The sequence below is a fragment of the Lontra canadensis genome, unplaced genomic scaffold, assembly GCF_010015895.1.
Source record: "Lontra canadensis isolate GAN:19392208 unplaced genomic scaffold, GSC_riverotter_1.0 scaffold25, whole genome shotgun sequence".
Classification (NCBI taxonomy): Eukaryota; Metazoa; Chordata; class Mammalia; order Carnivora; family Mustelidae; genus Lontra; species Lontra canadensis.
Window position 1 is genome coordinate 22,811,698 of NW_022631019.1, and position 16,516 is coordinate 22,828,213.

At 43.1% G+C, this 16,516-nt stretch overlaps 1 protein-coding gene across 1 annotated transcript; it reads right to left on the minus strand.

Annotated features, from left to right (window-relative positions):
• Positions 1-1,423: 1,423 nt before the first annotated feature.
• On the minus strand, positions 1,424-2,238 carry LOC116871397 (complex I assembly factor TMEM126B, mitochondrial-like). The gene has a single exon (XM_032864076.1). The coding sequence runs from the start codon at positions 2,168-2,170 to the stop codon at positions 1,577-1,579; it is 594 nt and encodes a 197-aa protein (XP_032719967.1). The 5' UTR covers positions 2,171-2,238; the 3' UTR covers positions 1,424-1,576.
• Between the last annotated feature and the right edge of the window lie 14,278 nt (positions 2,239-16,516).

The window sequence follows — 16,516 nt, forward strand, 5'->3', positions numbered from 1 at the left end:
GAGTAGAATGTTTATAAGCTGGTGGGAATGAGCCAGCAGAGAACTAAAGTAGATGATGTGGAGGAGAGAGGAAGACAGCTGTCACTGATGCGGCTGGTGGCTCAGAGAAGAGATGATTGGCAGTAGACAGGAACAAAGAAATTTAATCTACTATGGCCAGTGGGAAGGCATGTGTGTGGGTGCAGTTTCTGAAATTTCCATTGTTTACTAGATCTTTCTTTTTTAAAGATTTTAAGTAGTCTCCACAGCCAATGTAGGGGTTGAACCCACAACCCCAAGGTCAAGAGTCATGTGCTCTACCGACTGAGCCAGCCAGGCGCCACAATCTTCGATTCTCTTTTCTTCATTAGTCTTTCCTTGAGTGATTCTAACCTTCCAGCTACACTGTAAGGGGTTAGTACAGATTTCCCTCATAGCCACCAACTGTTTATAGACTCTCCTGCACGGATAGCCCACACATATGTTGAAAACCCGGTTTGTCTGGACTTTCACACACCATCTTCTCCTTCTCTCCAAACCTACTACTTATCCTTATGTCTGTAAGTGACATCACTATTTACCCAGTTGCTCCCCCAAAATATACTAGACCTCTCTCTGTTTCATCCAATCAGCCCAGAAAACTTAGGTCACTGCACCTCCTTCTTCCCACATTCTTTCCTCCAATCCACTACTAAGAGGGTGGCAAGGATTAAGTGAGATAACCCCTGTAAAGTATTGAGAACAGGGTCTGAAATATAGTCTACCTGTTTGTGTCTTCCATTAGGCCCAGAGGCCAGGGACCATGATGGGTCCATTTTTCAAACCTCCAGGGTCTAGCATGAGGCCTGATATGCTTATTGGATGAATGAGTGAGTGAGTGAGTGAGTGAATGAATGAATGAATGAATGAGAAGATGGCATAGGGAGAAAGACTAGAGTAGCAGTCAAAGGGAACATCTCGGCGGTCTTGGGGAAAGCAGAAAGAAAAAGCAGTCAAAAAACTTCAATAGGGAATATGTGAACCAAGATGGTGCTACATTTCAGAAAGCTGAGCAGGAACAAGCTTGAGTAGGGACTAGGTTGCTGATAGGGGCCAGTTCTTCAGGTCAGAGAAATAAGAGGGAAGCCACACTGTATGATAATTGGGGGTAACCTTCACAGAGAGTGAGTCATTTCAGGCTCTATCTGTAGCTCTCCTCTTATCTCCCCTTTTACCCTCTCCTGGCAGTTGTGGTCATGGGGTTAGGATAAAATAATGCCCCTCATCTGAGATCAGTGTCCCTTCCCAGGACATTAATCACCATTCTCATCTTATCACTCCCACAGCAGAGCCTCTGGGTATTGTTGTTAAGGTTGTACACTGCACAATGCCACCTTATCTAAGGGAGTGTCATTCAAGTGGTAGATAGCTTTGTTATTTCAGATTTTTTTTTTAAATACTGAATTACTGAATATTTATTGAGTACACTGTATACCAGGCGAAGGAACAGAAACAAATTGTCCAGAGTTACTTTTAACTGCTTCAGCAATGCCTGAGTCCTCATCATAAAAAAACTCCATTGTGCTGATTTACTATCCATTCACTCTTTGATTAATCTTCATGTACAGTTTTCTCGTCTACTTTCAAATCTTGCATAATGCTGTAGACCATTAAATATTCCAAAGGCCGTCTCTAAGACTAGAGGAATCATCATGGCTTTTATCTCTGTCTGACAAAGCAGCAGCCAGTAAAGTAAAACCCTTCCTTTTGGTGGCAATGGAACAGTATGATACTTGACTGCAAGGCGTCCATTTTTAGAGAAAGCCAAACCACAGGGATATAAAACACCACATATTATGCTAATCAGTGAACTTCTCAGAACACAATTTTCCTGGCTTATATTGCCCAAATACAAAGCATCCGTTACAAGGAGCTTATAAGTGACTACAGTAGACAAAAATGGAAGTGTAGTCCGTGATGCATACGTCTTCAAAGCATCATGTTTAACCTTGAAGCAATGTCTGAAAATGAAGTTGGCCATTATTCCAGAGAAACTAGCTGCTGTTCCAAGGAACACTGTGCCATATATATTTAAAGTCTTTTCTTTTCTAAGATATTCAATTTTTTTTTCTATGATTTCGATGATCATTGGTCTTCTGAGTTTTGCATCTTCCAGAGAAAGACTGGGCTGACCATGTGTGTATGTTGCCATTCTGATGTCCTTGGGCGCTTCCTCGGCTCTCACCGGCACCACACCTGCTTCCTTCAGGTCAGCCCCAGCCTCACCTATTATTTCAGATTTTAAAGAGTGTTTCATTCTAGGGGTGCCTGGCTGGCTCAGTCCGTAAAGCATGTGACTCTTGATCTCAGGGTTGTAAGTTTGAGCCCCACTTTGGGTGTAGAGATTACTGAAAATCTTAAATTTTGCTGACTCAAAAGATTAGTGATTTGTATCATGAATTCAACAATTTTCAAGCATATACTAAAATATCTTTTTTATAACAGTCACCATATGTCATTCCATTTTGACAATAATAAAAAACCTTGTGCAAAAAAAAAAAAACTTGTTGCTCTAATATCATCTAATATAAACAAGAGGTATTTGACTCTTCTGCACAGTTGAAAATCCCCATATAACTTTGACTCTCCCCAAAACAACTACTAATACAACAATGTTGACTGGAAGCCTTCCTGATAACATAAACAGTCTTATATGTCATATGTATCAGATATTGTTTTCTTAAGCAAGCTAGAGGAAAGAACACAATAAAAAATGTATATTTTTTTAAGATTTAACTTTCAATAATTTCTACATCCAACATGGAGCTTGAACTCTTGACCCTGAGATCAAGAGTCATGTGCCCCACTGGCAGAGCCAGCCAGGCGCCCTATACAATACTGTACCATATTTATAAAAAATAATCCATATATTACTGGGCCCATAAAGTTCAAACCCATGTTATCCAGGGCCAGCTGTATTTTATCTTATAGTTCATACCATCTGCTACTATGTATCTATGCCATGAGATTATTATTGAGTTTCCAATTAAGTTTACCAGAATTTTTATTGTGACAAACTTACATAATAATGAGTATGACTCTAACATTAAAAATCTACAAAGTAAGGGTGCCTGGGTGGCTCTGTTGGTTAAAGCCTCTGACTCTTGGTTGAGGCTCAGGTCAAAATCTCCCAGTTATGGGATCAAGCCCGGTGTGGGATTTTGTGCTCAGTATGTAGTCGGCTTGGCCTTCTTCCTTTGCCTCTCCCCTGCCACCCCCCGGCTCACGCTCTCCCTCTCTCAAGTAAATAAATTAAAAAAAAAAAAAAAAGACACAAACATCCTAAGCAGGACAAAGCATTCTTCTTCCTCCTCCTCGTCCAGCAGGGACTCTAAAACACAGGGCCCGGACCTTTCCGTCCAGCATCTCTGGTTCTGCTCCCCATCACACTTCAGATGCCAACTCGTACTGGGGAAAATTAGCCCTCGTGCCCCTTCTCCCTCAATCCCACAATCTGAGCCTCACTCTGCTATTCACCCCTAACTGGCTAGGGAAAATGGAAATTACCATGGGCTTACAAACACCAGCTTCTTGGGTGCCTGGGTGGCTCAGTGGGTTAAAGCCTCTGCCTTCGGCTCAGGTCATGATCCCAGGTCCTGGGATCGAGCCCTGCATTGGGAATCTCTGCTCAGCAGGGAGCCTGCTTCCTGCTCTCTCTCTGCTTGTCTCTCTGACTACTTGTGATCTCTGTCCGTCAAAAAAATAAATAAAATCTTAAAAAAAAAAAAAAACACACACCAGCTTCTACTACTTGGGTAGAACTTCTAGCTGATGAGTTTACCAGGTGAACTATTTTTTGAGGATGGTGAGACTTAAATACCAAAAATGAGTTTAAGATCTGTAAAATGTGATTTTTTAAACTTTCTTTTTTCTTTTCCTTTTTTTTTTAAATATTTTATTTATTTATTTGAGAGAGAGAATGAGAGGTAAGAGGGTCAGAGGGAGAAGCAAACTCCCCAACTACCAGACAGCTTAACATGGGACTCCATCCTCTGACTCCAGGATTAAAACCTGAACCAACGGCAGTCCCTTAACCAACTGAGTCATCCAGACACCCTTAACTTTCTTTTGTATTACTTGTGGTTGGGAGATGTTGCAGAAATTGAATTATGGACAAAGATACTGTACTTTTTTTGTAATGGTGGCTGGCACATTTTGGTGATTTAGTGACAAATACATTTCCCTGCAGCCTTTATTGATTATACTAACTGGAAGGCTGCTGGGAGGTGAAGTCCATTTGGTTGATTAGCTCTGCCTGCCATTTTGGAACCTCCTTAGCTGGCTCAGGTCTTTCTCCTTCTCCAACTCTCAGTCCAAATAAAGCTGTTTTTCCTGGAAAAAAATAAAAGAAATAAAATATATTATGTGTCAACTGTACTTAAAAAAAATTTTTTTTTAAATAATCTCTGTACCCATGTGGGGCTGGAACTTATGATCCCAAGATCAAGAATCTCGTGTTCTACTTACTGAGCCAGCCAGGTGCACCATAAAAAATTTTTTAATTAAAAAAATATATATAGGTGTGGATATTTGCTTACGGTGATCTAGGCACTCTCTTACTCATTTGGGTTCCAGTGGCCAAACTTATGACTCCTCTAGATGATTGGATTTCTGGAAAAATTAGGAAGATTGCTAGAAGAAAAGGAAACACTTCAGAGGTATAAGTTTTAGCAAATGTAGCACTAACACAACTCACAGGTTTTGAGTTTACCTTTGACTTCAATACTCTGTTACAGATGGAATTCGAGAAACACTGTAAAAGAGAACAAAGCAAAACAAACAAAACAACACCCTCAAAGAATCCATTATGTTCTCTTTCTGCCTGTCAGGCACCTGACCACATAACTTTGCATATTAAATGAGCAACCCTGGTTGACATGATCTATCTCAGGTAAGAAATGCAAAATTTCCAGATAATGTCTCAGGTAGAAAGCTCTGGAAACTTAATATGCATACTTCTGGGTCACCTGGCTGGCTCAGTTGGTGGAACATGGGACTCTTGATCTTGGGGTTGTAAGTTCAAGCCCCACTTTGGGTATAGAGATGCCTTAAAAATAAAATTTGGGGAAAAAAAAGACTTGCAGTTCTTCCAGAAAAAAAAAAAAATCACTAGATCTTGGTTACTTTATTCTACAAAGGAGTCTATATTTTGTCTACATTGTAAAATCTTCAGGGATGGAAAGAATCAAATCAACATGAGAACGGAATGAAAGCAAAGACTGGCAGCGTTGACTGCATATTCCTAATAAACATGAAATGAAATGCACACCAACCAAATTGAAATCAGATTCCAAGAATATATAATGTCCTTGTGAAAATGAGGGGGGGGAAATGGGTGCTGTTTTTGAGCATATGATACTTATGATTCAGTTTTGGTGAGGGACTATCTAAGCTCAGCCAAGAAAGTTAATGAGGGTGATAATGAGAAATGTTCTTTATTTGGCAGGAATCACAGCAAAATTGGATACAATCATGTCAGAACATTTATGCAAAATACAAACATTGACACAAAATAATATTACACATTGTTTAGGGACTAAAAGACAAAACTAAATAATTAGAATGAGAGATGCAATGAATGAGATCGTGTTGAATACAGAAATGTTAGACATTACTCAATTATTTTAAGTACAACTCCAGGAACAAGCTATGCAGAAATCATGACAATTATTTTAGATTTGTTGATTTCCAAAATGCAAATATATCTATGTGTGAACATCTTGGGGGATTTTGTTTAGCAGATGACTTGACTAGGGAAAGGTTTTATAGTCTCAGTAGATGACTTATAAAAACTGAATTGAGAGGAAGACAAAAATAGCCCAAAGGGCCAGGAATGTGACAATGCAACAAAAAATGCATGGAAAACTATGATGGATTATAATAAAGGAGCCTAGAAAAATAATTCTAGGGAAATCTATTTTATATTGTCTTGTGTATTCTTTAAACTTGATAGTGAATAATGTGTTAAAAAAATTCCTTTGACATCACTGAATTTTTTTTTAAGAATTTATTTATTTGTGAGAGAGAGAGTACAAGCAGGGAGAGAAGCAGGATCCCCACTGAACAAGGAATCCGACAGGAGACTCGATCTCAGGACCCTAGGATCATGACCTGAGCTGAAGGCAGACATTTAACCCACTGAACCACCCAAGCATCGTGACATCTTTGAATTTTTAAAGAGTGTCTAGGAACTACACAGCAAAATTACAGTTTTGATGAAATGTTGGAGTGTTTTGAACAAGTATTTTTTTTTTAGATTTTATTTATTTATTAATTTACTAGAGAGAGATTGGGAGAGAGAACATGAGCAAGCACACAAGAGGAAGGAGGTCAAAGGGGGGAAGGAGGGAGAAAGAATCTCAGATTCCCTGCTGAGCACGGACCACTGAACACGGACACAGGCATTCATCTTATAACCCTGAGATCATGACCTGAACCAAAATCAAGAATTGGATACTGGGGCGCCTGGGTGGCTCAGTAGGTTAAGCCTCTGCCTTCAGCTCAGGTCATGATCTCAGGGTCATGATCTCAGGTCATGATCTCAGGGTCGTGGGATTGAGCCCTGCATCAGGCTCTCTGCTCAGCAGGGAGCCTGCTTCCCCCTCTGTCTCTGCCTGCCTCTCTGCCTAATTGTGATCTCTCTCTCTCTATCAAATAAATAAAATCTTAAAAAAAAAAAAAAGAGTTGGATGCGTAACTGACTGAGCCACCCTGGTGCCCCTTGAACAAATATTTTCAAACAGAAATTTTCAATTATTGAATGTCAATGTTGAATTCACAAGGAGAAAGTCAAGTGGATGTCATCGTGTCACTAAAAACTTTAAAGGCAAGCAAGATACCTTTTAGAAACAGTTAATTGCATTAATAAAGAGATAGATTCTAGAATGCAAAGGACACTCGAGCAAATTCCAACTTTTAAATGTATTAGCTAATATGAAGAGGCGTTAGGGTGAAATCTTCTAAGTCAATCAATCATACAAGAGCCAAAATTTAGCACACAGACAGCCCCTGAAAACATTAAAAGAATTAAGATGCTCTTTAAGAGCTTTTTTTCTTCTTGCAAGGGATCCTGCCCAATTCATGAATCACTTTTTTTAAAAGATTTTATTTATTTATTTGACAGAGAGATCACAAGAGGCAGACAGAGAGATGGGGGAAGCAGGCTCCCCGCTGAGCAGAGAGTCCAATCTGGGGATCGATCCCAGGACCCTGAGATCATGACCTGAGCCGAAGGCAGAGGCTTAACCCATTGAGCCACCCAGGCTCCCTTCATGAATCACTTAATAAAGCCAATTAGATCCTCAAAATAAAATAAAAAGATATTCTTTGTTTTAAAAAGAAAGCAAAAACACACACAGGGAAGGAAGCAAGAGTTATGAAAAGTAGGTTAGTGATGCCAAATTATAGAATTTCAATCTTGGTGCCTTTACTCATGTAGACAATGCTAAGAAAAAAGGAGGAATATTCATTTTATTGTGATTTCCAAGATCCAAAACTAAATTTCAAAATTATTTCATTTTACTTTGCTAAAAGAAATTCTGTGATTCTGAAAGAACATCATGGCCTTTTGGGGCACCTGGGTGGCTCAGTCAGTTAAGCAGCTGCCTTCAGCTCAGGTCATGATTCCACGGTCCTGGTATAGAGTCCCATATCACACTCCTTGCTCAGCAGGGAGTCTGTGTCTTCCTCTGCCCCTCCCTCTGCTTGTGCTCTCCCTCATGCTCTCCTCTCTCTCTGAAATGGATAAATAAAATCTTAAAAAAGAAAAAAGAACATCATGGCCTTTTAAAAGTATTCTAAACCAGGCAACATACACAATTGAAAGGGTTATGATAAATACGGACCATTGCCACTCTGTAAAAGTTTACAATTGAAATCAACCATATACATAGAAAGAAGTGATTTTTTTTTTTAAAGACTTTATATTTTCCTAAAATAATCTCTGCACCCAGTGTGGGGCTCAAGACCACAACCCCCGAGATCAAGAGCCACAGTCTCTTGACTGAGCCAGCCAGGAGCCCCAAGAAGGAAGTGATTTTGATGGGATATTAATGTATTAAGAACCAAAAATCTTGTACTTCTCTAAACTGTGGTATGATTACTGTTGGAAAACCACAATATATTTGTAACAATGATACATTTCTATTATTGTCACCAACAGTTGATTTGTATAATTTATACAAAGTGATTTAATATTTGTTGTTACTGAGAAATAATTAACTAAATCATGCAATGTCTTACTGGAGGTTGGGGCTACTTTCCTTTTTTTTTTTTTTTAAGATTTTATTTACTTATTTGTCAGAGAAAGAGAAAGGGAGAGCAGAAGCTGGGGCTGAGCGGCATGCAGAGAGAAGCAGGCTCCCCGCTGAGCAAGGAGCCATCCCAGGACCCTGGGATCCTGACCTGAACCAAAGGCAGTTGCTTAATCAGCTAAGCCACACAGGCTCAGTCCCTGGGCTCCTTTTCTAATTCTCCACATAAGGATCAGCAAAGTACAGTGTGAGACCCAAATTCTCCCCCTGTTCCCTGTTTTTATATGATCCCCCTAAGCTAAGAATGTTTTTTTTTTTTTAAGATTTTATTTATTTATTTATTTGACAGAGATCATAAGTAGGCAGAGAGGCAGGTGGGGCGGGGGGCGGGGCGGGGGGAGCAGGCTCCCTGCTGAGCAGAGAGCCCGACGCGGGGCTCGATCCCAGGACCCTGGGATCATGACCTGAGCCGAAGGCAGAGGCTTTAACCCACTGAGCCACCCAGGCGCCCCTAAGAATGGTTTTAATGTTTTTAAAACGGTTGACAAAAAATCCAAAGAAGAATACTATTTCTTGACACATAAAGATGATACGAAATTCACATTGCAATGTCGCTAAATAAAATTTTGTTGGAATACAGTCACATCCATTTGTTGAAGTATTGTCTGTGGCTGCTTTCATGCTCCAACATCTGAACTGAGTACTTTCAACAGAGACCATATGACCTACAAAGCCTAAAATATATACCATCTGGTCCTCTACAGAAAATTATTGCCAACCCCTACTCCAAAAACCACTCTATGGGCTTCAGGCAGCCCCAACGAAACTTGAATCCAAGCAAAGGTCCTTCTCAGTCTCTCAAACACCCAACTGCCACCCGAGCATCTCACTTTGATGGCGCCCGCAGACAGCTTGAATTCAGCGTGGCCCCATACTTGCTCCTTTGGCATCCTCATCAACCCAGTTGCTCAACCAGAGATTTGGAATTTTTCTTGATTTCCCTCCACTTGAACTTGCTTGCTTCTCTATCTTATTAATCATCTCTTGTTATCTTTTTTTTTTTAAAGATTTTATTTATTTATTTATTTATTTATTTAACAGAAAGGGAGAGGCAGCGAGAGAGGGAACACAAGCAGGGTGTAGTGGGAGAGGGAGAAGCAGGCTTCCCGCTGAGCAGGGAGCCTGATGTGGGGCTCGATACCAGGACCCTGGGATCATGACCTGAGCCGAAGGCGGACACTTAATCAACTGAGGCACCCAGGCACCCCATCTCTTGTATCTTCTAAATTCATCCCTTCACCACACACCTCCTGCCATCACCATGGCTGAAGTCATGGGCATTTCCTGAAGGATGGCTGGACGGGTGTCCTTGGTAGGACTCCTGGCGCCCCCTCTTGAGCCCTCTCACACATCCTCCACCAGGTACCCAGAGTGGTTCTCCTAGAATACAAATCTGACCTCATCAGTCCCTCCATGGTGGAGAACTAGACCATGTGTCCATTCATGATCTCCTCCTGTCATGGCGCCATCTTTTTTCTAAGGCCTCTTTCTGTGTGGGGATGATGACATTGATAATCCTAGCATCTGGTCCCAAGGACCACTTCTCGCTGGGTGTGCATCCTCCCACGCTGGGCCAGTCTTTCTTGGGAATTTCCATCTTGAGTGAAGATGCCTAAATGATGAATTAATCAACAGGAGACACAGCTTGAGAGGGTAAGGATTTGGGTATGGGCTCTAGAGCCATACTGCTCAGATTTTAATTGCAGCTCCACTGTTCCCTCAGCTGTGACTTTGGGCATGTCACATAACTCCTCTCACCTATGCAGCGTGGGTCAGAACAACAGGTCATACTTACTGAGGCCTTACCACTTGAGGATTAATTAGGTTCACACACGTGAAGGACTGAAAGCAATGCTTGGCTTTGCTTTCAAAGTGGGAACCCAGTAAAAGAAGCTATCCTTACTACCCAGAGAGTTAGCACACACATTCCCACAGCTGGGACATCCCTTTTCTCTTCCCTCAGCTTGGCCATTATCTCTTTAGTTCTGTTTAAGAGATCCCTTTGTTGGGTCAGGACGCCTGGGTGGCTCAGTCAGGTAAGCATCTGACTCTTGATCTCAGCTCAGGCGCTGATCTCAGAGTCTTGAGTTCAAGCCCTACGGCATGGAGCCTACTTAAAAATAATAATAATTAGAACAACAAAAAAAGAGGTTTCTTTGTCTTTTTTAACATAGTTCCAGGGGAATTTTGTCCCCTTTAACCAAAGAACTCTAGCCAACACCCCCTGTGGCTTCCATTGCCCTGGGAACACAGGGCAGAAACTTTGTCCTAAGTGTCACCTCCTGCCACTACACTTTGAGTACCTCCCCCCTCCAGCCCCTACTGTGTCCCAGAATTGGCCAAGCTCTCCCTTTGACCTCCAGGGCTCAGATCCCTGCTTCCTATTCAGGACTGTCCTCTAACTTTCCATTTAGCAACCCTCCCCCATCCATCTGGAATTCACGTTTTTAGGTCCTCCTCATTCTGGTAAATAAAAACAGGTCATACCTACCCATTCCTGATCGGTCTCTGGAAATGGTCAAGGCCCTGCGCCCCTTCCAGTCCCACCAGGTTCGGGGGCATGGCATTAGACTTGTGATAACCCAAAACCAGATTTCTTTACCAGATTTCCTCCCGCTTTACTTTCCATAGTCTGTATTAAGAAAAAAGTTTTGTTTTGCATTTTCCAAATTTATTTGGAAATCAAGGATCAGCAAAGTACAGCTTGAGGGCCAAATTCTCCCCCGTTCCCTGTTTTTAAAGATTTTTATTTATTTATTTGACAGACAGAGATCGCAAGTAAGCAGAGAGGCAGGCAGAGAGAGAGGGGGAAGCAGGGTCCCAGCTGAGCAGAGAATCCAAAGTGGGACCCTGGGATCATGACTGGAGCCAAAGGCAGAGGCTTTAACCCACTGAGCATCCAGGCACTCCTGTTCCCTGTTTTTATATGATCCCCCTAAGCTAAGAATGGTTTTAATGTTTTTAAAATGGTTGACAAAAAATCCAAAGAAGAATACTATTTCTTTTTCTTTTTTTTAAAGATTTTATTCATTCATTTGACAGACAGAGATCACAACTAGGCAGAGAGGCAGGCAGAGAGAGAGGGGGAAGCAGGCTCCCTGCTGAGCAGAGAGCCCGATGTAGGGCTCAATCCCAGGACCCTAGGATCACGACCCGTGCCGAAGGCAGAGGCTTTAAGCCACTGAGCCACCCAGGCACCCCAAGAATACTATTTCTTGACACATAAAGATGATATGAAATTCACATTTCAGTGTCCCTAAATAAGATTTTGTTGGAATACAGTAAATGCTGTTACATAATATTTTTTTAAGAAAATGGTCCACACACATTTTAGGTTCTGCTACGGGCCCTGCTTTCCCCCCTTTCCCTTGTCCCGCCCACATCCCTGGGGTGCCCTCTTGGTCATCTTCATTGTCTCTTACTCACCCCACCACCCCCCCCACCCCCCCCCCCCCCCCCCCCCCCCCCCCCCCCCCCCCCCCGTCCCCAGCCGGGAAGGGCACTTCTCACAGCCTGGCCGGGCGGGGTCAGTGAATGTTTCATGAGTGAGTGAATACATATTTGTTAAAGGAAGATGGAGGAAAGAGGAGTCTATGCTTTACCCCCTGGGAGCCCTTCTGCTGAGTCAAGGGACCCAGATGGAATCTGTAGTCAATTTGCTCTTTCCCAAACCCATACCCACAAGGGCAAAGGCACAAATGCACTGGGGTTCCTGCCTGGTCCTCAGCTCTAGCCACCCACTTCCCAGAGCCGTGCCCCTGACTTTGCCCTCTCCATGCTGGAGGGGGGAAGGAAGAGGGGGTGGGTACAGTGACAGGTTGCTGTGTCTTCCCCAGCCCAAGGTCAAAAATCACAGGTGTCTTGTAACCCAAAGAGAAGAAGCCAACTGTTAATGAAAAGGTTGGCTTGCTCTTGGTGCCAGGAGAGCTGTGTTTTCCCTTTCGCACTGTCAAGAACATGATTACCTTTCAAAGCAAAAGCACAACCAGAATAAATACTGCTTTCTAAGTTGCCTTTTTGTGTGTGTGTTTTGATTTTGTGGTTTATTATTCTTTATTTTCAGTGGAGTAGAAGCCAGACTCCTTTCCACAACACACACACAGACTCAGCACACATGCAAACCCCAGGAATTAAATTCTTATACAAAATTATAAAGAGGAAGAAGGCAGTGGAGGAGGAGTCCAGGTCCTGGAGAGGTCAGAGTGTGGACAGGCTTTTGGGTAAGAAGAGACCTGTTCAGAACCAAAGGCTCTGTCCCCTCCCACACACACGCACCCCTAGTAGGGGGAGATGGGGAGGGGCAAAGGAGATGGGGGGTTGTGGGGGCCAGCCTGGGTAGGGGCAGCCCAAAGGAGCCTTGGATTTTGCCACATCCCCTTCGTGACCTCAGTTTTCTTTTTCTTTTCTTTCTTTTTTTTTTTTTTAAAGATTTTATTTATTTATTTGACAGACAGAGATCACAAATAGGTAGAGAGGTAGGCAGAGAGAGAGAGAGGAGGAAGCAGGCTCCCTGCTGAGCAGAGAGCCTGATGCGGGGGCTCAATCCCAGGACCCTGAGACCATGACCTGAGCCGAAGGCAGAGGCTTTAACCCACTGAGCCACCCAGGCGCCCGCCCCCCCCACTTTTTTTTTTTTGATGGGCAGCAAGGCAAGGTTTATTGAGTGATAGCAAAGTGATAGTACAAAACTCCCAAGGAGGGAGGGGACAGGAAGGGGTTGCCCAAACTCAGTTCTCTCTCTCTCTCTTTTTTTTTTAAGATTTTATTTATTTATTTGACAGAGATCACAAGTAGGCAGAGAGGCACTCAGAGAGAGAGAGAGAGAGAGAGGAGGAAGCAGGCTCCCTGCTGAGCAGAGAGCCCAATGCGGGGCTGGATTCCAGGACCCTGGATCATGACCTGAGCCGAAGGCAGAGGCTTTAACCCACTGAACCACGCAGGCGCCCCACCTCAGTTCTCTTAAAAAGAAATCATTTCACATCGACTTTTATTTTCTGTAAACATCTAAAAATTTTCAATGCAAAGCAAAATATTTTCAAAAGATGATTTTTCAAAACAACCTTCTGCAGGGACCTCTCTCTCACTTATTTCACTGAGCGGGGGCCAAACAGGGTCACCAGGGATGGGAGGGGGGCTGACCAGGGCCTGACCTGTGGGAGCAGCGATTGATTCCCTCAGGCCAGTGAGGAAAGAACCATCCCCCATCCCCACCCCCCGCCCAATACACATACACACACACACAACGCAGCACTCCAGACCCTCCCAGGGACTTGCACAAATTCCCTGTACAACCATCACAGAAATTCTGAGGGTTTGGGAGTATGGAGGACTTGCTGCTGGTTTTCCCAAAGCTGCCTCCTGCTTCATTAAGGAAATCACTGCTGTGCTCCCCAGCTGAAGAAACACAGGAAGGAGTGAGAAGGGAACTCCTCCCAACTCCACCTCCCCATGCTGCCTCAGAGTCCAAGTGAAAGGTTGGCTCCCAAAATAGGGCTGAGTGGAAGGACCCAGCAGGCGCCTAGCACTCAGGCTCTGGAACCAGGCCAAGGGATGTGGGCACCCAGCCACACTGGCTTACCTCAGTTTCCTCATCTGTGGACTTAGGCCAGGCCCTGCTCTAGAAATCTGATGCAGATCAGTTCACTACATCCTGACCACAGCCCTGTGAGGGGACTGCTATTCTTCTCTTCATTTTACTGAGATACGTAAGGGTAAGAATGTAACTAGGGCTCCACAGCTCATGGGTGGCACAGGGGAGCCTGCAATGCAAGAGTGTGACACCGCTGAGCTCTCCTGGCCACACGCGGGAGGCGCCTTCACCAGCACCCGCCTCAGAGACTCCGTGTTAGGGGTAGAAGAGACAGGGAGTGGGAAGTGTTTCCCACAGCACCTGCTCTGAGGAACCCCCCAGTAAACATGAGCCCACCGCCAGGAACCCCCAGTAAACACCAACCCGCCACCAGGAATGCCCCAGCAAACACCAGCCCGCCGCCAGGAACCTCCAGTAAACACCAGCCTCCTGCCATCCATCCTCATCAGGCAGCCTTCTGAACGAGCCCCAACACTGGCCCCAGCTGCATAAACTTGATAGTCTTTCTGTGCTTAAAACAAAACCATAACAAAACAAAACAAAAAACAAAAACAAAGTTACTGACTCTAAAAGAAGGAAAAGGAAGGGATGCTTGGTTAGCCCAGGAAGAAGAACACAGGATTCAACCTCAGGGCCATGAGTTACAGTCCCACACTGGGTGTAGAGATTACTTAAAGAAACATCTTCTTAAAAAATAATAAAAGAGGAGTAAGAAGAGAAGGAGGAGAACTGGTAAAGAAGGAGGGAAAGGAGAAGAGGAGAAAAACCAAAAACCCAAAATCCAGACTCTGTTGATTCAGATAGGCTGTTGATTTTTTTCTCTTTAGTCCTTTTGTTCTAAAATAATATTTATGTCTCATTAGCTTTCCTTTATTCTTCAGTTATAATTCTAATATGTGCTCGTGATAAACATTTCAAACAAGACCAAAAAGTCACAGCCATTATGGAAAACAGTACGGAGATTCCTCAGAAAGTTAAAAATAGAACACTGTTACGATCCAGCAATCCCACTTCTGGGTACATCCGAAGGAAATTAAATCAGGATTCTGGAGAGATATCCACACTCACGGCATAGTATCCCATGGTGAAAAATTGTTTTCATGTATCTTCCTTATTGAGGCACATTTATTTTGCTTGTCATCGTCTTTTCACCATTTCATATAATGTTTCGATGAATTTTTTTTACTGAAGATTTTATTTTTAAGTAATCCTTATTTTAACTTTAAGGGCTTAATTTTAAGCCCCCAACATGGGGCTCAAACTCACAACCCCAAGATCAAGAGTCGCATGGTCTACTGACTGAGCTTCTTCAATAAATATTTTTATAGGGATATCTTTGTCCCCTCATGAAAGTATTTTTCTTTTTTTTCTTTTTTTTTTTTTTAATTTCAGTTAACATACAGTGCAATATTGGGATTTCTGGAGTGAAAGTATTTTCAACAAGAGATTTGCTAGAATATGGGGCACCTTGGTGGCTCAGTTGGTTAAGCGTCTGCCTTGAGCTCAGGTAATGATCCCAGGGTTCCAGGATTGAGTCTTCTATCAGGTTCCCTCCACAGCAGGGAGCCTGCTTCTCCCTCTGCCTCTGCCACTCCCCCTGCTTGTGTTCTCTCTCTTGCTTTCTTTCTCTCTCTCAAATAAATACACTCCCCCTGCTTGTGTTCTCTCTCTTGCTTTCTTTCTCTCTCTCAAATAAATAAATAAAATATATATATATTTTAAGAGATTCTCTGGAATAGAATTTCCACACCTAGAGAAACATGAATTTTTTTTTAAAGATTTTATTTATTTATTTGACAGAGATCACAAGTAGGCAGAGAGGCAGGTGGGGGTGGGGGGGAGCAGGCTCCCGCATTTACTTTTTATTTTATTATTTATTTTTTTTTAATATATTATTTATTTATTTATTTGACAGAGAGAGAGATCACAAGTAGGCAGAGAGACAGGCAGAGAGAGAGGGGAAGCGGGCTCCCTGCTGAGCAGAGAGCCCGATGCGGGGGCTCAATCCCAGGACCCTGAGATCATGACCTGAGCCGAAGGCAGAGGCTTTAACCCACTGAGCCACCCAGGTGCCCTGAGAAACATGAATTTTATTCATGCCTCCATTGAGTGAGTTAAATATCTATCAAAGGTGTATTGTGCCATGCCTATACTCTTCCAGGTGCTGGGAACACAACAGTGGGGATGGTAGATGAGGTCCTTGGACGCCCCCTCCTTGGATCTTATGTTTTTGGAGGGCGAGAGGAGAGGAAGAGAGCAAATCATTTAAGTGTTGATACATACAGTCAAATGGCTCTCCAAAATCATTGTCCAATTTCAAAACCATTATTAGAAAGGGTACACAGGGGCGCCTGGCTGGCTCAATCCGTGGAACATGACTCTTAGTCTTAGGGTTATGAGTTCAAGCCCCACATTGAGGGTAGAGTTTACATTTTTTTTTTTAAAGATTTTATTTATTTATTTGACAAACAGAGATCACAAGTAGGCAGAGTGGCAGGCAGAGAGGAAGAGGGAAGCAGGCTCCCTGATGAGCAGAGAGCCTGATGCAGGGGCTCAATCGGAAGACCCTGGGATCATGACCTGAGCCAAAGGCAGA